Source organism: Poecilia mexicana, unplaced genomic scaffold (genome assembly GCF_051168715.1).
Source record: "Poecilia mexicana isolate PSO_F unplaced genomic scaffold, ASM5116871v1 scaffold_15, whole genome shotgun sequence".
NCBI classification, from domain to species: domain Eukaryota; kingdom Metazoa; phylum Chordata; class Actinopteri; order Cyprinodontiformes; family Poeciliidae; genus Poecilia; species Poecilia mexicana.
In genome coordinates, this window is record NW_028263384.1 from 9238658 (window position 1) to 9259232 (window position 20575).

Here is a 20575-nt window from a genome sequence, read left to right on the forward strand (position 1 = left end):
CAAGAAACACTGGTGGACCTCGAGCCGTATTGGTTTGGATAGAAAATGTCAGGAAACCTGTTTGTTTTCTGGTTCTGTAATATTCAAAAATCAGCCAGATTTGCTGCTCGTCTCTTATTAAACTAACTACTATTAACAATACAGGCAAAAACTATCATGTTCACTGACCGATGTAAGGCGTGTATGAAACTCGTCATTCTTTTTGTCAGCATTAAGTTATTCTGCAAAAAAAAATCCTCTTTAATTTGTCTCATCATTTGAACATGTAACTATTAATAAAATAGTAAAAACAGCTTTTTTAAACTGTAATCTTTATTAAAATTATGGACATAGACATTTGGCACATTGATAGTTACACATTTTAAGCAGTTTTTACCAGAAACAAACTATCATCTATATAAATAACTTGTACTGACAGGTGAGTCTGGGGACGTTTTCTGTTCCCATCGTGTCTGTAATGTAGAGGAACATAACCGATACGTTACTGAGATTTCACGTCTGCTACATCCTGATTAAATGTGTATAGAGCAGAACCTGGGTCAGGTTTCTGCTTCCCTCTGCAGTCCGACTGACCAGCGGCTTTTAGCAGTAAACATTGCACTTCTCCGATTTACTGCACCACTGAGCAATATCTTATCAAAGCCGTACAATGAAGACAGACTCGAGCGTTTTTTTTTTTTTTTTTGCGGTGCAGCTCTGCTCTGCAGCAGAACTTGGGCTCTGTTTTGGACACTCGGCGTGGCCGTCAGCCAGGTCTGCCACAGCTCTGCAGCCAGCGGGTTGTCCTGGTTGTCCGGCAGCAGGAATTCTCACTTTTCCAGAAAGTCAAGGTGACTCACAGTGGGGAAGAAGTTCGCTCAAGTCCAACCTGAGCAAAGCAGTAGAGGAAGGCGAGCATTGGCGGAGCGACGGTGGACCACCCTGAAACGAGAAGCAACTCGTTAACGTCTGGTGATTACAGTCACGACCACTCATCAGATCTGTTTGTATCATTTCCTCCTCAACATAAATACTGATCAGCTCAACTTGTATTCAGTTCACTCAGTCTCTGCAATAATGCATTTTTGTTCCTCTTTTGCTATTTATAGCCAATTGTTAGTTTGAGCGAAGGCAGCAGGTATAGGACGGCCGTCTGCGCCGCCTCCTATACTGGCCTCTGTCCAAATTATCTCAGTAACCTGCACCTGCACTCACAATGCTTTTCAAGGGTCTATTCTCTTCTATTCATGTCTAAATCTAATTCACATACACATGAGCTGCTTAAGGTGCAGCTGAGCCGTCGGCCACTTCTCTACAGCAAACGGTTGAAACAGGAGGATGAGGAGAAGACGTTTTATTTTTTACTAGGAAATAGAGGTGAATGTTGAGCATAATTCTGGAAAATAAGAGTAAAAAAGCCATAATTTATGTAGCTATATAATGTCACGTTATAATTTGAGTACATGTAGTCAGTGGTTCAGCATAATTGTTTTTACAGAGTTGCCCTAACAGGACAAATAAAGGTCCAATAATCGTAACGATCCTTTAATAACTGCGCTAAAGTTGAAATAGTTTTGAGTGGATCCAAATATGAACCCAGCAGCAAATGGAGATAATGCAGATGAACACTTTTTGTGATTTTCAGAATGAGATTTTCCAATGGAAAATGTAAATTGTCTTAATGAAGAAGCAAGCAGGGTCATAAATACGTTACTTTTTTACAGAAAATACATATTTGGGGTTATTAAACTTGGCTAAATACAGGAGCAATTTTTTTCTGAAAGTTTCTTTAGACCAACTAAATAGAAAACACTTTTCTTTTAAATCAGAGACCCTTTCTATTGGATATAAAATTAGTTATTTTTCCTTCCTTGTGTGTTGTTGAATGTTCAATTTATTGCTAAACAGGTAAAAAGAAAAATAATTAACATTTAATTTTTCAACTGAAAAAAGTATTTTCTAACCTTTATTTGACTTTGCGCAAGTAAATTTGAGCTTCCGTCATAAAATGTTATGTTGAATTATAGACGATCTTTACAAAACTTTTAATTCCTTCTACATATCAGGCTGTAGTCAACCACAGAAACTCTTGTTTCCAAGTCAAACTTTGTTTAACATGATGAAGCATCAGCTAGTTAACACAACAGTAATATTTGGATTTGCCTGAACAGAAACCAGTTTCAGCAGCAGAAAAAAACGCCCTTTCAAACTTCAGGTTTCTTTTTCAAGAATGAATAAATTAAAAAAAAAGGCAGTGGAAGACACATCTGTTGCCTTGAGCTCTTTGAAATACCAGGAGGTTTTAAATCTGGTACGATGAGGTGAAAATGGGTCATCATTGGGTCTTTCAGCAGGATAATGATCCAAACCATGAGAGCAAATCGACAAAGAAACGTTTCCCCCAGACACAAAATAAACTGTCTCTCGTTGCCATCTCCAGAACAAAATACTAAAGAAAACCAGTAAAGTTCATCTACTGTTGCTTTAATTCTCTAAACATGGGCCAAGCCTATGCACACTCTACAAAAATAAAAATAACAAAAATTCCCATCTCATTGCTGGAGTTGAGCTGAATGTCGATTAGTTCATCATTTTTGCTCCAGAAAATAATCTCTAGATGCCGTTTGATGGATTGTCATCAACTGTTGTACAGACAGTCTGTATACCAAGGGAATAAATCTTATTGCCAATATTTCGTTAGGCGTACACAGATGAACTGTCAAAACAGCTTTCGGTTGGGCCAGCAGAAATTTAATAATCATTCTGCCCTCTGGAAGAATCGTAGCAGCCCTTCACACTGACTGTAACGTTAGAGTCCTTCCCCCAAGGGGACACGGAAGAAATGCACACTCTGTGTGTCCATGGGCTCGGCCCACAGAGACGGGCAGCGGGAACGACTTTAGACGCACTGTGCAGTTAGGAAATCGCAGACTTCACCCCGAGAGGTCAGAGAGCAATTACGCCGCTGCCAGAACAAGTGAAAATCCCAGTCGAGTTGATTTAAAAGCATTGATCTCATGGTAATCAAACCATCCCCCCGCCTCACCCTCCACCCTCCTGGTGGACACCAGAGGGCATGAAAAGTGCTGGATCAGTTACATTCAGAGCTGAAGAAGAAAAAAAACCCAGAACAGTTACTAAGCAGATTGTTCCATGATTTTTTTTTTTTTTTTTTTTTTTTGAGAACATGTCGAACTCGCGGCGGGTACGTTTACTCCAGTCCTAAATCACCTGAGTGGATTCTGAAATTATTTCCAATAACCTGCATAATGCACAAGAGAAACATTTTCCAAACACGAGTGGTTTTGTTTTACTATATTTTATTTTACTTTTTAACTCTACAGAAGTTCAGAACAGATCAGGAAGAAGAAGGTAAGACACCGTTCCCTATAAGCTCTCCAGCAATTTATTACTGTCACAACACAACTTATCTCGCGACTGGAATATGACCTTTATCTGAGGTCTGCAAAATGGTGGCGACAAAGCGTCCTCACACTTACTCTGCAAGTTTTTATGGATTTTTTTTTTATCCGATGGCAGAAGGAGCACGAGGTGGAAGTCATGCGCGGCGATGCAAAGCGAGAGAAAATTATAACAAGTGAAACGTCAGCAGAGGCTGCATGCAGGCTGGGACTTACTGATTTTTCATGTCAACATTTCAGATTTCTCATTTCTTTCTTCTTAGCCGTTATTGGGGTATTAATTCAAAACTTTAATCAGATGAAAAAAAAAATTTAACAACTGAATTCAAGGTACAGAAACAACCAATCAGAGCCAGGAGGAGGCTCTTAGAGCTGTTTATAATCCTCGTCACACCATAGCTATATTTCTCTGATCATTACTAGAAAGAATCCTGACATTAAAAAAATGGTTTTCACAATAAGGAAAATAGCAAGTATTTTTTTTATTTTAATCAAGTTTTGCAAATTGTGCATATTTAACTTGTGGTTCCTATTGCTGCATTTCTTAATAATTATTAGTATATTTTCATTTTGCGTCCCATCAAGACCACAAATGTCCGCAAAGCGCCAAACATATTGACAAAAACCTTCGGTTAAACTGAAAATAATATATAATATAGAATAATATAATACTGAACATCTTTTCACATCAACATAATTTAGACCCATAAAAACTGATTTGGTCTGTCTGATCCAATAACATTTAAGCACACAACGGCTGTCTTGTTCTACTTATGTGGCCCTCCAGCGTCTTGAGGGCCACATAAATGGCTATGGTGGGCTGGATTTGGCCCACAGGCCTCAAGTTTGACATGCAGTATAAGGAATGTGTGAAGTACTGATAAGCATATTTAAAATTCTTACATTTATACCTAGAAACACAGTTTTTAGAGATATTTAGAGGCTTTATTACGTCACTAATAGGTTTAGTGTCTTCTAAAGCCTAAACATGTGAAAGGTTTAAAATAAGCAAACTTCTTGAGGCGAAGGGTTGAATTTTCAGCTCTGAATCCCCTCCCCGGCCCCCAGGCCCAGCAGTGAGTGCACATTAGACTGCTTATCATTAATGGACAGGCTTCAGGACGGCCTGCCATCTCGCTTTAGGTACCAAATGGACCAAATACAACCGCAGGGAGCAAAATGGGCCCTGGCACATCCACGAAGCAGATGTGCCCCCCCCGACGTTCACGACTCTAATTGTTAGTTTCGGGTCTTTGCTCAAAGTAGCGGGAGGCTATTCTGTGCACCTGTGTGGATAAATATTAGACTGAGCATAAAGCAGCGGAACGCCAAAATAGTTTTATGATTTTAATTCACGTGTAGCTCAGGGCCGTCTCTGGCTCCCATAAGCAAAGATTTGGTACTGATAATCTAAAAATCAGCCCAACAACACGGTGGGATTAAAACATGCAGTGTCTGTGGAGGTGCAATTTACCCTGAACGAAGACGCGCTTCCAGAAGATTCTGCCCACGTGCGTCCCCCCGAGGAACACCAGATTAGACAGGATGAGCATGGCCGTCGAGAAGGCGCAGAGAAGGGCGGCACAGCGCCTTCGCGTCGCCAAGGAGAAATTCTGCTCCTGGGAAATCAGTAAATAAATAAGACAGACCACGAGACGTTCTCGTTGTTAGTCCGCGAGAGAACCCCAAAAAGCTGAAACAAATGATCCATGTGACTGTAAACTGGGAGGCTCACACGGCGCCCCATCAGAGTTTAGGACTATTTTGAGGACGAGCCGACTCCCAAAGGAAGCCGGCGAAGAAATTCCCGTTAATGGGATGCAAACGGCTCACAGTGATGTCGTGCCAATTAGACGAGGCCCAATGGGTTTGTCTGCTGTCTACGCTCTTGCAAAGCCGATCAACAGTCTGCTTTATTAAATGTAATAACACGACTTACGTTGCTAATGATTTCCTCCCTTGTAAAATAAGTGGAGAAATTTGATCTGTTGCTGCTGCTGCATGGCTGGAATTTAACGCCTTGATTAGGAAACTCACGACTACGTAGTGAAGGCGGGATGAGCCAAAGAGAGATCTGATGGCGTTTTCCACCAGAACGCCGGCCCAGTTCATCAGAGCCCAGTAGCGCAGGTAGTCCTGGCCGCCGTGCCAGAAGCAGACGAACGCAAAAGCGACACCGGTGGAAAACACTTTGGAGAGAGGACCGTGGCGGGAACCACCCAGAGGCACGTAGATGTATCTGGGAAGAAGAAGAAGAAGAAAAAGGAAAACTAAAAGGTTTCACAATGTTACAGATGTGACAACAAATGTGAATAAAAATTAGACATGCACCAAGAAATCCGCTGGCGGTGAGGAAATAAAAACACCGACATTTTTCTTATCAGTGTCAGCGAAGCTTCAGTAACTTCAATAATCTTCGGTGTGGAAGTTATTACTGTGGGAAGTTTACTATTCTCGCCGTCAGAAAAATGACTTAACATTAATGCCAGATGAAGCAGAAAAAAACATTTAAAAACAAAATGACCGCTGGCTAATTGTAAGAAATCTCAAGAGTTTACAGAAATGTCTACTTACTCTTGTGAATACACACACAGACACTTGTAATTACCAATTATAGAGTCTGTGAAAAAAAAATATTTTTGGATAGGTATAAATATATATATAATGCATGTGAATATGGTGTGTTTCTATATTTTTAGGAGTGCAAAAAATACTACCGGTGGCACATCTGTTTTATAAAAGAGAAAAGGAGATGAGCTGCACTTTACAGTAAATATGGATTTCCAGTGATGCAGAGTGAAGCGGCTCTGCAACTTTCGGTTGTTTTGGAGAAAATCATCGTTTCATTTTACTTTGAACATTTTGAAGCATTTGTTCAATTTCCAAACATTCCAGGAGTTAGAAAAAAATGCCGCTATTATACCTGGAATGATGAAATCTCTGCTGACAATAACAGGCTGAACGATGCGCCGAACTGTGAGGAAGCCCCGACACAGAAACTATCGTGTCATTTTCACGATTTCTTTTAATTTCATACAGTCAAATGTGGCTCTAATGTCCACTGAAAGCACAGAAGCACTCCAGGGAACAGAAATCCCTGCCAAGATGTTAACAATACAGCAGACTGTGTTAATGAATCCAAAAATAGAAAACCTGAGCTTCACACCGAAGCCTTGACACAGATTTGCTGTTCTATTGTTTTTCTTCCAATGTTTTTTTTTTTTCCTTTCTTCCGTGGGCAAGTTTGCCCTTAGGGGTGATAAACAAGATGCGTGGTTAGATGAAAAAGCAGTATTTATGTTGTGGTATTTTATCAAACATTAAAAATTTAGTGCATAATTCATGCATGAGTCTGCACTGTATGCAGTGTAAAAATAGCAGCGCCGTGCTCCCGGGATAGCCCCACTTTATGTGCATAATGCAACACCAATTGGTGACAAACGGCTTCATATACCAGGAGCACCTCATCTGTCCGCGAGGAGCTGCCAGAGCCTGAAGAGCGCGACACACTCAACAAACATCTCGCTGTGTGTGTGTGTGTGTGTGTGTGCGCAGCGTGCGCCCGCGCTGGAAACTAATTATCTCAGCCTCCCTGTGGCTAATCAATGTTTGTGAAAGATGAGCCAGCATTTTCTGAGCCCTAAATAGAGTGGCCAGCTCGGCCATATTGCCGGATGAAAGTCGGAGCAAAAACAGATGGAGAGCGTCAGGACCCAAGAAAACTGGATACCTGAACACGCTCGGCGTCGGCTCATCATTGGCGATTTAATTGGACAGAAAGGCGCTGTAAGCAGATGTTAGTTACAAATATGATCATTTTTAAGACATACAGGACCGCCCGACTAATCACCGTTATGTAACACCAATACACTTAATGTAGGAGGTTCAAATAACGTGCCGTCAGGCTTTATGGAGAGAGCCATCAGACGGGAGGAGTGCTTTGTCATTATGGCTGCAGCGTCGGTAGGAAAAAAGGACGATGAAAATGGTGATCAAGAACTGGGACGGGTACTTCCTGAATCCGCCGGACGCTGCAGCAGTTACTTTCATTGTTCAAAACGAGGATTAGGTCAACAAAATTCATTCTGCCGCCGGACAAAAACACACAGAGAAATTTAAGAGCAGCTGAAAAATGATAAAACGCAAAAAACAAAAAAACAAAAAAAACACTTCAATATGAAAGGAGTAGATATCCCAGTGTTTTATCTGCAAGCGCTGCCAAATCCTCATCACCGCAGCACAGGGTGCCAAATAACTAGAACTGCCCAACATATAAAATGGCAAAGTGCTGCTTTGAATTAAACATTTGGCCAGAACTTGTATTTTCTGTGCCATGCATTAACACTATGCATGTCGACTTCTTATATTTGGCCAGTTGGATGGTCTCCCGCTGTCCTTGGTGGTCAAACAAGATGCATATTTTGTTGCAATGATAGAAAAGAAGAGGGGAAACTCAAGACGTATGGGTTGATTGTAATTGTTGTCGTCACTGGAAAACATTTTTCTGACAGGATTTAACTCTAAACAACCGCAAAAATAAATTACAACAAATTTCATAGGGAAGTTTTCCAGCATGCTCAACAACAAACAGTGTGTGCAATATAATAAGAGTTTTGTAGAAAAGAAAAAGTGTCTAGTATGCAGATGTTTTCAGGGCTATCCTACAATTTCCTTCCGTCTGCTCTCCAGAAGAAAAACAGGATTTGAGTGACTCTGTAATAAAATAACTAAAAGCATTCGTGTGCACCCCAGTCTGGTTTGGAGTCGCTGTCTATACAGCTCTGTGAAAAAGTGTTTTACTTGCTTCTGCTGTTTCTACAAGCCTTAAAATGGGGAACTCTGGCTTCACAAGGCTACCCAGAGAAATGTCAGCGCATGCTTAAACCAGGCCTGACCTCGTTTTAAACAAGACACGAATAGTATTTATATTGTCCGGTCGCAGGTAAAGTGGTGTGCTGCACTAGAACATGTCACCGTTGCTCTGGACTACAGCCTCGGCGAATATCATCAGACTAAACACAGAGGAAGAAGAGAACCAGACCAGTGATGTGCGGCTGCACTCGGAGGATTTGCCGTTAAAACAGTCGACGCTTCATTAATAATAGAAATATCCTTTTTTAGACCAACCGTGGGGAAATTCAGAATAAGAAGTATCAGATTATTAATAGAAGATAGCAGAAGATAAGAGGCATTCAGAATAAGAGGCTTCAGTTCACATTAGTAAATGCTGGTATAAACACTAAAAAGAAACTGAAGTTTCAGCAGTCGGTATGGTGGGTCACGTTAGTTTTTATTTCCCATGTTTATTGGTTTCAGCAACAAAGTTCAATTTCAAATTCATATTAGCTATTACCTATTTAGCCTTTTAACAACTTTTTCCATGTTGAATAATCATTCTCATAAATATCATATAATGTCTTTATCTAGTACCGTTTAGATTTGTATTAGTTTGTTTTCGGTGTGCTTCTTGGCGTTTTATTAGAAATGAGGTTCACGCTGCGAGGCCAATATTTCCCAGCTGGTGAACTGTGAAATATTATGGGGCAATGGGGCAGAAAAACCTGACCCACAAATGTCTGCTTCTCCATGTAATCTTTAAGGAGACCACAGCCTCGGCTGACTGACAGATCCGCAGGCCTTGAGAGGAGGTGACACCGCTTGGCTCTCGCAAACTAGAGGGGACGGTTTGTTTTGATGTAACCCAGAAAAGAAAGGAGGTTAGATTTTTATGCAAGTTAATCGGTGTCTTTCTATGACTTTTAGGGATTGTCATTGACCTGCACAGCTTTATTATATGTATTGTATTTGATTTATTTTATTTTTTGTTTGTTTTAAAGGGTCGATATTCTGTAAAAATGTACTTTTTTAAGCCTTTCAACATATTAAAATGTTATTCCCTCACCTGGAGCGCGACAATTAGCAAACATCTGCTGAGCTCACCATATAAACTACTTAGTGCAATGCTCCTGAGAACAGCTGTAAACGGCATAATGAGAAGCACTGCTGAAGACGGAGAATCAGAAAGAGAAGGAGCTTCTTAAAGAGACAGAGACCCAATTTTAAGGCGTCAAATTTCTATTAAGTCATGTTTGATATGTGAAGCATTTTTACAACAACTGAAGGCAACACAGTCACTTGATTGTGCTTTAAAATAGCACTACATGCCTGGAAAATACATAATGCCGTCCCTTTAAATGAGGAAGTTTGCAGGAATTTTGACATCTTTTGTACTAATCAACTAACAACTTGTCACATAAACACCCAGGAAAAGACAATATGATATTTCTACTGTACCATTTGTTACCAACAAATGCAGTGAATTATAACCATTTTTGTTTATATTTTGTTCTGAAAAGTTTCTGCATTTCAAGTCCTTTATGATGGCTTTTTTTCACATATGGCAAAGTAAAAGGAGCCTAAAAAAACTCTAGAGCTGTTTAATCAGATTCTCAGATGACATATTTGGTTTAGAAACAGGTAAAGTGAAGAAAAAAAATCACAAATAACCATTTGTGATTTATTATTATTTTTTGCTCAACTTCTAATGGTTGACCTCTTAACCTACAGTCCAATACAAATATTTACAAAAAAAATATTATTTGTTGTAAATGTACTAACTCCTGAGGAGCTTTCTTTTTTTTTTCTTTTTTTTTCAGCTGTACTTGATACCTGGTGGCACAGAGGCCTGTAAAGCATAATGCAATGGCAAAGAATGAGGCACTTAGCTGCCCAGGGAGACGAGGTGCCAGTGACTCATGTGGAGCTCGTCATTTAACACCTACACGCTCATCCAGCCCTCTTCAGACGACATCGGCAGAATTTTTTTGGAGCTGCATTAAAACGTCTTCAGAAGAGGAACCGTGGAGGTATTGTGTCACGGGTATCATCTCGCATCTACAGAAGGATAATTGCGCGCGATGCCATTAAGCAGGAGAAAACCCATTTCCAGTGGGCTCTGCTTAAAATGGAAACACGTATTTTTGCAATTAAAATGGAAGGGACTTTGAGGGGATGAATTAGAGCTACTCTAATAAGTTTGTTAGGCTGTAACAACGTGATAAACAGATCTTAGTGTATGTGTCAAACAGTCTAAAGAGGAAAAAAATTGCAAATAATAAACACCACTTTTGCAGGCTTTTTTTTTTTTGCGTGTTCTGACAACCGTGCAGCGGTGGAGTCGCTGTAACGCAGAAATGTGCGTCTAACAAGCAGACCATCAACTCCCAGCAGGCTGCACCCAGCCGAGTGTGCATCATTAAAAGAAAAAGTGAGTAATAATGTGTGTTGTCCAAAGTGAAAGTGAGAAATCTACAAACTCCTCCAATTACATGCACATATTAAACAAGGCAGTCTCTCTTCACGGTGCGGGAGCAGAAAGGCGACGGTAGAAACGCTCACCGCCACATAAACACAAGAAAGCAAGCGCGCGTGGAAACACACCATCCGGCTCTGTTGTAGTGAAACACGTGAGCACGGCAGCATGCGAACGGCACGCTTTTTCAAAAGGTTGTTCCGCTGCCAAGCTCAGTGTCCCACAGGAAATACGCTCTTTAGAGCGCAGTGAGTAATGAGCACCAGGCAAAACTGCTGGCGATCATAAAGCAATAAAAGCAGACGGAGATATTTTGATATAGACGGCGCCTCACATCTTTAGTGAGCATTAACATGTGATTTAGTCAGTCCAGCGCTGATGAAGAGTCTCTTACCTGATGAGCCATCGATACAGCCCCTCGTCAAAGTGCCTGAGCGAGAAAACAAATGGATCAGCAAGTCGAATTTAAGTCTTTTTAGGACTTTTTGTTAATTTCGCCTGGAATGAAATTTAAAACCAAAAACACACTATAGAATGGTAGGGGGAATTTGCTGCATTACAATCAAGCATAGCAAAAACTGTGAACCCACCTTGGTGCTTCTCACACTGCATATGGCTCTCTACAGCCTGAACCCCCACAGTGCCAAGCTTGAGTTTTTTTTGTTGTTGTTTTTTTTACACCAAGACTTGTATGGATTGGAAGCAGAAGTGGCATCAGCCAACTGGAGATAGATTTGCATTTATCCAGGATAGACACCTTGCTAGCTAGCTAGCAGGGGAATATTAGCAGCTAGTTTCTAGCCGCCTCAACCACCTAAAATCATAGAATGCAATGAAAATATTTGCGTGTAAATTTTGCCTGACAGAAAAAGTTTGAGGGTAAAAAAAAACTACATTAAATAACGCGACCTCGACAAAATTTAAGACCTGTAGCTAACATATTTTCTTTTATTAAGTAGTTTAAGGCCTTAATTTCAGACAAACGAATTTAAGATGATTTAAGGATGCGTGGACACTCTAGTAAGTAAAAATTAAAAAAACACAAAGTTAAAAACACCTGAACGCTGGGCTTCCAACGGCGTGAACCTTGTGCTGTAACCAGACTGTTGGGTGTCGAGTGGTTGTGAGCCGGCGCTTTGTCATAACAACGATTAGATCCGACAGCGTCTCTAAACTGAAACTGGTTTTTCGATGGTGTCGGCCGACAGCTTTATGCATTCTATCAATGTCGCCAGCATCGACCAGCTCAGCACATAAGAGCCGGATTGGAGTGCATCAGCGTCAGCACATCGGCTCTGACTGCTGCAGAGAGGACATTTTATCATGCAAAGCCAAACGCATCCTGTCTCCACTTTATGAGCTCACAGTTAAGGAAGCATTACTCATGGTTAATTACATTCAGGAGCAACAATGCATCTGAAACGTGAGCAAACTTAAAGGCTGACTGGACTTATTGCAGTAAGCAAGTGGCCGTCGGGTAAAACTCAAGTTGAGCTGCTACATTTTGAAGCTTTCTGATAAATAAAACCAGGTCTAAATTTAGCTGCATTTGGAGAGAAGTACAATTGTCAGCTTTATAGGGGAGCTTTATAGGGGATTATAGGAAGCTTTATTTATTTATTTATTTATTTATTCAGCCAACTTACACTCAAACAGGTTGAATTTAACAACAGAATCCTGCAAGATGAGCAGATCCTTAGATAAGCTGAACCAAATAATAAACATTGAAATCACATTAACAGGCATAAGCCAGTCAAGTGGTTAAATCTTCAGTGATTAGATGCTAAACACAAATAGTGTCATGTAACAAAAAAACATTTTCATAGCATAACAGAATCCTCTATAATGTTTCCTTCATATCTAGTTGTCTTCAGTCTTTGTGTATGCAGAATAATGCACATGTAAGAGGCACCACTTGTTGCCTCTCAATTAACTTGAGCAATTGTGACCCCTTCAGCATAAAACAGGGATGATCTGTTCTGCAGCAAGAACAAATAAAAATATTAGGTGGTATTTTTCTGGTAAGTGTTGTGGCTTAACGTTCAGTTGCTGGCAGAAGACTCAAATTTATACATTTATAAATAAACGCACCACTACTAATCTCTGGCTAAGCTTCTGCCATAACTCCTGCTGGATAAATGACTGCTCTTCGTGGCAGAATCGGCAGAGAAAGTTTAAACTGGTTGTTTTTCTGGTTTTCAATCAGAATCCATATATTTTTCCTGTAGTATTCACGTAACGGCTTTCCAACACCGTTTTTGAAGATTTTAGTCATTTTCTTGTTGGAACATCGACTTGCAACCAAGTTTCAACCGTCTACTTTTGACGATCTGAAGTACAGTTGAACGAATTTTGAGGTAGACCTCCATCAATATTTCACCCACTTGGTGCATTGCATCTGGAAGCCACTGGCAAAAAAACAGCCTCACAAAATGGAGCTTAGCAGTACTAACATGCTACCTTCAAACTAAACACTGAAATCCATACAGAATTGCAGGACTTTTTTTTAGATCTGAAATGTATTGATGTGCCAATTCCATTTCAGTATAACCAGAGAGTTATGAAAATCAAGTTCACACTGTTTCCAATGTCTTCTCCATCTTACAATAATGCTTAGGTAAATGCTAATGATGTTTAAAAGGCAAAATATGAATGTGTTTTTTAAATTCCCTCTTTAAAAATTAAAGACTTTGTAGTTTGACCAATGCTGGTGTTATTTTGTTTTTAGTTTGAAAGAAAAAAATAAATAAATTCAGAGAATTGGTCCCAGTAAACAAACCGTTATAGTGTGAAGCACAAGCAGAGACACACTGCTGCTGATGCGAGGATGACCCTTTGCCCTCTTCCAGGTAATGACTCAAGATGAGACAATTTTCTCAGGCCAGTCTGGACCTGACTCCTAACGCAGAGAGTTGCACTTAAAAGACATTTTACATCAGAGTTCCCTTTTTTTTCCCCCCTCCTCAAAGGTCCCGGGTTTTAGTCCGGCCTCTAACACGAAGATACCCTCGTTACTCACGTCACAATGAGCGCTCTCACCTCCACATCCCCGTGAAGCTGTGCATGATGCTGACGCAGCGCGGGAGCTTCGGCGGGACCAGGCCGTCCAAAGTGGCGAGCATGGACGGAAGCCCGAACAGCACCAGATACTTCACGTAGAAGAACTGGACGAGAGCCAGGGCCAGACCCCCTGGGGCAGACAGGAGACACGGAGCTGAAATCACTTCAAGTTCTACAGAGACAACAATGAATAGTCATCCACTTAGAGAATGCAACAGAGGAGCAACAGCAGGAGATTAATAGCAGCACTTTAACTTGGTTGAACATGATTCACTGCTGTGATTAAACAGCTGCTAAATTATTGATTACGAATTAGTGTATCTAACATTTACAATTAACTTCTTGGTTTTGACAACTAGGAAGAAAAAGATAATTGAAAGCAAGAACCTTTATTTTAGTTAACAATTATTCTGTCAATTAACCTGACGGTTTATTGATTAATCGGATGAAAAACTCGGCAGATTCTGCAGATTTTTCACTTACGGATTTTTTAGACAAAATTAGAAATGCATTAAAAGATAAAAATAAACAAATAATGTCATACCTTTTTAAGATAACAAATAAACATTTTGTTGTCTAAACTGCAATAACACGGCATTCCTTTAGTGTATGCTTGATCATTTGTAATAAAAGATGCATCTGCAGCTAAAAAAATACTTTTAACATCTACATGTGAAAAGCTCAGGCCTTTCCACTTGACTTAACATCAATACAGCATGTGTCGATTATAATTTTAGATTAACCAATCAATAATTGTATGGGGAAAGGCGCTCAATAGGATTCTTTTTACAGAATTTGAACTGCGTGAAGCTAAAACTAAGAAGTTCTGAATAGAATATATTTACAGAAAAAGGTGTTTTTTGTTTTTTTTATCTTAATGCAAAATGTGTATATTTTTGTAGAGCTTTGCCTTAATTACTGGAATCATGTGGAAGCCCTATCCACATGTTAGGGTGTTGTTCTTTTTGCAAATGGCTCTTTTTGAGTCTGTATACTCCAATGAATCGACGGCTAAACTAGTTGACGATTATTTCAATAAAACGATTCGTCATGATTAATCGTTTCAGCCCAAGCAAAAATAAAAATGTCTGAATGAAAGAGCTGATGACTGACTGTCAAAGCAAAGTCGCCCACATCAGATTAATAAAACCATGAATCACAGATAATTAGCCAATGTGTGATAGCAGCCTGGTCCAGAAGCTTCTGTAGATATAATCTCTATATTTTGTTCGACATATGTCTTCTGTGGGAGGAAAGTGTTGGATATAACGCCTCGTTTTTTTTGCTGCGATGAAACACAACAGGCTCTGAGTGGAGAGGCTTACCCAAAGCCCATGGAGGAAGCATTTCTATGTAGGTCTCATTGGAGTGGATGGAGTGCATGTACATGACGTGGATCATGTATTCTGCCAGGATCCACCACAGAATGACCCGGGCTGATCTGACCAGCACGTAGCCAAAGACAGATTCCTGCCTGCTGTTCTCGTCGGCCGACTTCCGCATCTGGCAGCAGAGAGACAAGAAGCACATACTGAAGGTTAAACATACGAGACACATGTTGGGGTTTTCAGTGGAATGGAACGTCTTTTTTATATATATATAAAAAAGACAAAATATATATATAGCTATATATATATATTTCGGCATGTTCATCAACCGTTTGGTTGAACTGTTGTTTTTTATTGAGTGGTGTCAGAGTACAGAGGAGTGCACACATATCCTTTTACATATTCTTCACAATTATGCACTTTGTGTGTTGGTCAATCACATTGACCAACAGGTGAACATATTTCTATTGATGTCTTAATGATTCTACAAAATGCAACATTTAATACTGGTTTCAAAATTGCTGACTGCAAGATGGGATTTCTTAAAAGATGTTTTATGATGTAAAGCTCTTAAAATACCTTGTTGCTTAAATGTGCTATACAAATAAACTTGATTGATTGACTGATTCACAAAATTCATTCAAGAATGTGGCTGTAATGTGGCACAACATGAAAAAAATTCATGTAAATGATTTTGCAGAACATTGTATATATGTATTGATCTCCCAGCTCAACTAAGTTCATTTTTATTTATTGGTTTTGTTGTATTGCTGGGTATTTATTGAATCATTGATCGTGAAGAATTTCTCATACAAGTGAGTGGATGGAGTAAAATGAATGCTGTACCATGCAGTTACAGTCATACAGGTTCCTAAAGAAAAGCTTTATAGTTAATCATCATTTTAATCTTTTTCATAACGGTACCACAAAATATCACAATAAAATCCTACGTCAGTGTCGTCCACCCGTAGGTCAGGAACAAAATCCCAATAAAATGCACTGAGTGTGTGGTTGTAATGTGACGAAATGTAGAAAAAGCTCAAAAGATAAACATGGAAATGATTTTGCAGCATATTGTATCTAAGCAAAATGTATTTGTAAAGACTATGTGTAGAGATTGTAAAAGGTGCACGACATAAAGAGATGAGAAATGGCTCAACTGCAACCAAAATTTGTTTTAGTGTTTTTAAAACCAGAACCCCGAGCCTGTATTGCAACACCAGACGAGGCAATTTTACCCTCACCTGCTCAGCGTAGGCTTTGAAAGTGATAATGGGTCCATTGTAGAAGAAAGGATGATAGAAGGTGTATGAAAACAGCCAGAAGAGCTGCGCGACTCGACCGCACTCTAAAGGGCTCCAGCAGTGCTCCAGGCTGAAGCTGATGAATCGCAGGCCACAGACGGCAACGCTGAAAAGTAGCAGGTAGTACTCCTCCTCTGTGCTGTACCAGCCTCTCTGAGTGACACAACGGTTCACATTCACATTCACAATTCACATTGTGATGAAAAGTCTTACAGTACATTTATTGTATACACTTCTCAAAAGGAGAAGTTTAAAAGTTAGGGCATCTCTTTACAAATCTATTCTTAACCGAGGAGTTTCTTTAGATCTGTGTGGCTTTGCTTAACTTCAGTACTAAACCATTGTTTACATAATTAAATCTTAAATGTTTTCACTGTAGCATGGCTTGCTAGTTCAGATATTGTTATTAGATGTGTTTCCAGCCGTAAAATATCATAAGTTGTTGAATTCAATCAATTCAGACTGCAATAAGGCTCAGAGTGAGGAAGGGTGCGCCAAAGAAATCCAACAAAACCAAAGAGAAAAGCCTCAATGGCTCAACATCTTCTTAGTATATTCTGCCCTCTTGTGGTCTTTGAGGGTATAACACTCAGTGAAAATCAAAAACGTGGATCTGCTGTACCAGGTAAAATTTTATTTAAAAAGATTCACAAATGTTTTAGCTTCTGATTAGGTAACTGGCGTGCATTTTTGTTTTTATCTACACTTCCAGTCAGCTAAAATCATGCTGACTGTAATTATCTTGAGGTTATGTGTGGTATAAATACAAACAAAATGCCTCAAACATTAGGAAAAAGCTACAGCGTGGCTCACACAGCTCACCTGGATGTGTCGCAGTGGCTGAATGTGAATTGTGGAAAGCAGCAGAAGGTTCGCGATCCACGCCAGAGGAGGTTTTCGCAGCTGGGCCACTGAGAAGGCAACAGACAGCTGTAGCAGCAGAACCCCCACACCCTTAAAGCCCAGCAAGCTGCTGGCTGCCAAGAAGTCAAACACAGTGAGCGCAAGCACCTTAAGCTGTCAAGACAAAAAATGAAAAATACAGCTATGTTTCAGCATACTCTATTTGCTTTAAGTGTACCGTAAGACCACCTCACCTTGGGGTGAAAAATGGCCGCCAATCTTGATAACACGCCATGACCGACTAGAGTCCACAGTAAAGACTTTTTGGCCCACTCAGTCCAGAAACTCCACTCAAAGTCAGACGGGTCCTTTATTAAAAAAAAGAAGATCAACTTCATCAAACATAAGCCTCTCTCACACAGGTCTTGTATAACTGGACTAATACAGAGAGGGACTCGTGTTTTATTATTTAAAATTATAACCAGATATTTAATATTGAGGATTTTAACAGCATTCATGTCTCTTGAACGCTTTATATTTTCCTTTGTTACAGTCACTTCAAAGCATTTTGTTTTGTAACTGCAGAGAAAATGGCTTTGCAAAGTAATTTACTGATACGGATGGTCAGAATACATTTCCAAGCAACTTAGATTGTAATTAGTAAAGAAAATGAAACTAATCTTTTCAATTCAATTTACAAATTATGTGCTACCTTGTGTTTGTCTATGAGATCAAATTAAGGTTTGTGATTAAAGACAGAAAAAGAAATCTAATTAAGACGTATTCTTCTTCACAACCCCTTCGAATCAAGCACTCTGCATGGAGTAGTGGTGTTTTAAAATCTCACATCTTAACTTACCCTTTTGAAGCCCTTAAAAAGGCCATTTTCCAACTGGAACTCTCTCTGTAAACCAGCTTCATGCTCTGAGGTACAAATCAGAAGAGAGCAGTGACATTTTTCTTATTCTTATTTCATTGAATCCAGTGTAACAGTTGCTGTCTACTTCACCTTTGGAGAACTTGTGCAGCTGGTAAAAAGAGTAAAAATGAGAGCCCAAAGAGAGCAGCCAGTACACAAAAATCTCAGGCCACGGCAGCGTTGACAGCCGGGATGGCATCGGGCAACGTCACTCTGCTGTAACGCCTCTGAAACGGAGGGAGTCAGATGCACAGATTTAGTGCGATTTATCCAAAATATTTCTTTACAACACAGCAACTGCCAGTTCAGTGAGGGTTAACCTAATAGGCTAGAGGATAGGCTCAGTTTAGTAGTCTTTGAAGCAATAATTGTTTTAAGCTCAAAAACATCTCAGAACGCCTGGTCAGGTTTAATCCATCTAGACTTAACCTGACCATTGCCTTCCTCCGCAGTTCAGAAAGCTGTCTGGATCAGAACCAAACCGGTAAAAGCAGCATTTAGTTTCTTTGCTCCTCAGCTTGAGAACAAACTCCCTAAAAACCAAGGATGTGCAGAACCTGCTGGTTCCTTTAAATCAAAACTGAAAGCATTGCTGTTTAAGATAGTTTCCTCAATGTCAAAATTATTTTAGCAGCCCATTTTTATTCATTTAAAAATGCATCTTTCAGTTTTTCATTTGATGCTCTTTTGTCTTTAATGTGATTTATTAACTTCTGATTATTTTACTGTAAAGCACTGCGAATAACTTTCTGAGTGAAATGAGCAGTACATGTCTTGCATGTCGTTTTAGAAGCCAAAACCTACTTATTCATTAAAATATTGAAGAAAAATACGAATTTTGTAATCAAAATGACTAATTATTTTTTTTAATATATTAACTGGTGTTCATAAACTTGCTTTCTGTATCTTTAGAACAAATCTAGAAATAAATACAGAATTATTGTATCAACTTCAGTCTACAAAGATTTTTGAATTGTGACTATTTGTGAATGAGTTGTAAAAAAAACTAACACACTAAAAATTCCTTTATGAATAATAATACATCCTTTTCAAATATGAAAAGGATTTTAAATGAACTAAACATTTTAGTTTAGTTCATTTATCTAGTGTTCATCTAGATAAATCTAGATGTTTTACACTACTAGATAATTTAACAAGTTAAACCAGCAGAATGCTTAATGTAAAAGCGTCCTACTTACCGTAAGTCTTTTAAATATCTTCCACAAAGGCTTTAATAGCTCCAGCATTCCGAACTGGGAGGTTTGGTTCGGGGTATTTTGCTATTATTTTATGTTGTGAAAAATATTTGTGATAAACCTGAATGTTTGTATAACAATTTGCATTGTTTTCGCATTGCTAACTGAACCCGGAAGTCTCCATAAACTAATTTGGCTGTTCACTCCGTGAGCTGCAGGCAGACTGAGTTATGAAGTTACCGTATTAACTACTGCTGGACACTGATAAAATGTAGACTGATCTGTTTTAAAGTGGTTCCACAACATCAACTCTGAGCAGCAGCGAGCGTTCTTCTTTTTTTCTTATTGTCGGATTGCAATCAACTTCACAGAGGCACACCGCCCCCTGCTGTACAACCTCATGGCCTGCAACTACTAATTGCGGTGTTCATTTGACATTATGTAAAAATAAGAATTTTCTATTTATAATCCTGATTCCTCTTTATCCCCTTCTGTTTCTAAAATTCCTTTTAGACTCCATTCTGTATTTTGCTTACTTTTTTCCTCATTCTTTGTTGTTGTATTTTTCCATTACACTAAACATATTTAGCTATTTATGACCAACTCTCAATCTTGTTGTTGTTACATCTTCCCCAGTGTTTCCTTTCTCCATAAATATGTTCTTTGTAAATGTTTGTCGTTAGTTTTCTTCTTTTCTTACCTCCATTGCATATTGTCTTGTTTACATTTCTTTTTTCTTAATCATTGATTTACCCTCCCCTTTTCCAGTGGGATAAGCTGTTATTTCCTTCTCCAAAGCTCTTTTAGCAAGCTCATGTCTCATTTCCAACTGATTGGCATATGGATTTCATTTAATAGATGTTTCCTACATTTCTCTTACAAGGAGTTTTGTTACCACCCATCTTGCCATACATAGCAGGGTTTCCCCCAGTGTATCATAAGCCTGGCGGCCCGCCATGCTTTACTAGCCCCGCCGCCAGGCTACGCGTTGCTCGTTTATGTTTCTAGGAAAAAAAATAAAAATTTAAAAAAATTTAAAAATCGTTTTTTTTTTTGTTTGTTTGTTTGTTTTTAAGCCAGGCTGCAAGCGTCTCTTTTGCTCTTAGCATTTCACTAGCAGAGCAGATTTATTCCTAAATGATAGGTTTATAATAGATAGGTTTACAGTTTATGCATTTAAACCCGACAGCGCGCGGACCAATCACACCGCTG

General features: G+C 39.3%; 1 protein-coding gene across 4 annotated transcripts; it reads right to left on the minus strand.

The window, feature by feature from the left end:
- Nucleotides 1–294: 294 nt before the first annotated feature.
- Nucleotides 295–19723, minus strand: hhat (hedgehog acyltransferase). 4 transcript variants are annotated; one of them, XM_088013083.1, is made up of 12 exons: nucleotides 19367–19723; nucleotides 18258–18394; nucleotides 18108–18172; nucleotides 17503–17616; nucleotides 17228–17422; nucleotides 16346–16558; nucleotides 15099–15276; nucleotides 13753–13945; nucleotides 11108–11143; nucleotides 5439–5640; nucleotides 4876–5014; nucleotides 295–921 (listed from the first exon to the last, which is right to left on the minus strand). In XM_088013083.1, exons 2-12 carry the CDS (start codon nucleotides 18364–18366, stop codon nucleotides 836–838), a joined length of 1530 nt encoding a protein of 509 aa, XP_087869209.1. In that variant the 5' UTR covers nucleotides 18367–18394; nucleotides 19367–19723; the 3' UTR covers nucleotides 295–835. The 4 variants fall into 4 exon arrangements, with proteins under 4 accessions (XP_087869209.1, XP_087869210.1, XP_014824998.2 ...); XM_088013084.1 differs by having other exon boundaries at nucleotides 13753–13903; nucleotides 19367–19722; XM_014969512.2 differs by having other exon boundaries at nucleotides 4876–5020; nucleotides 19367–19722.
- Between the last annotated feature and the right edge of the window lie 852 nt (nucleotides 19724–20575).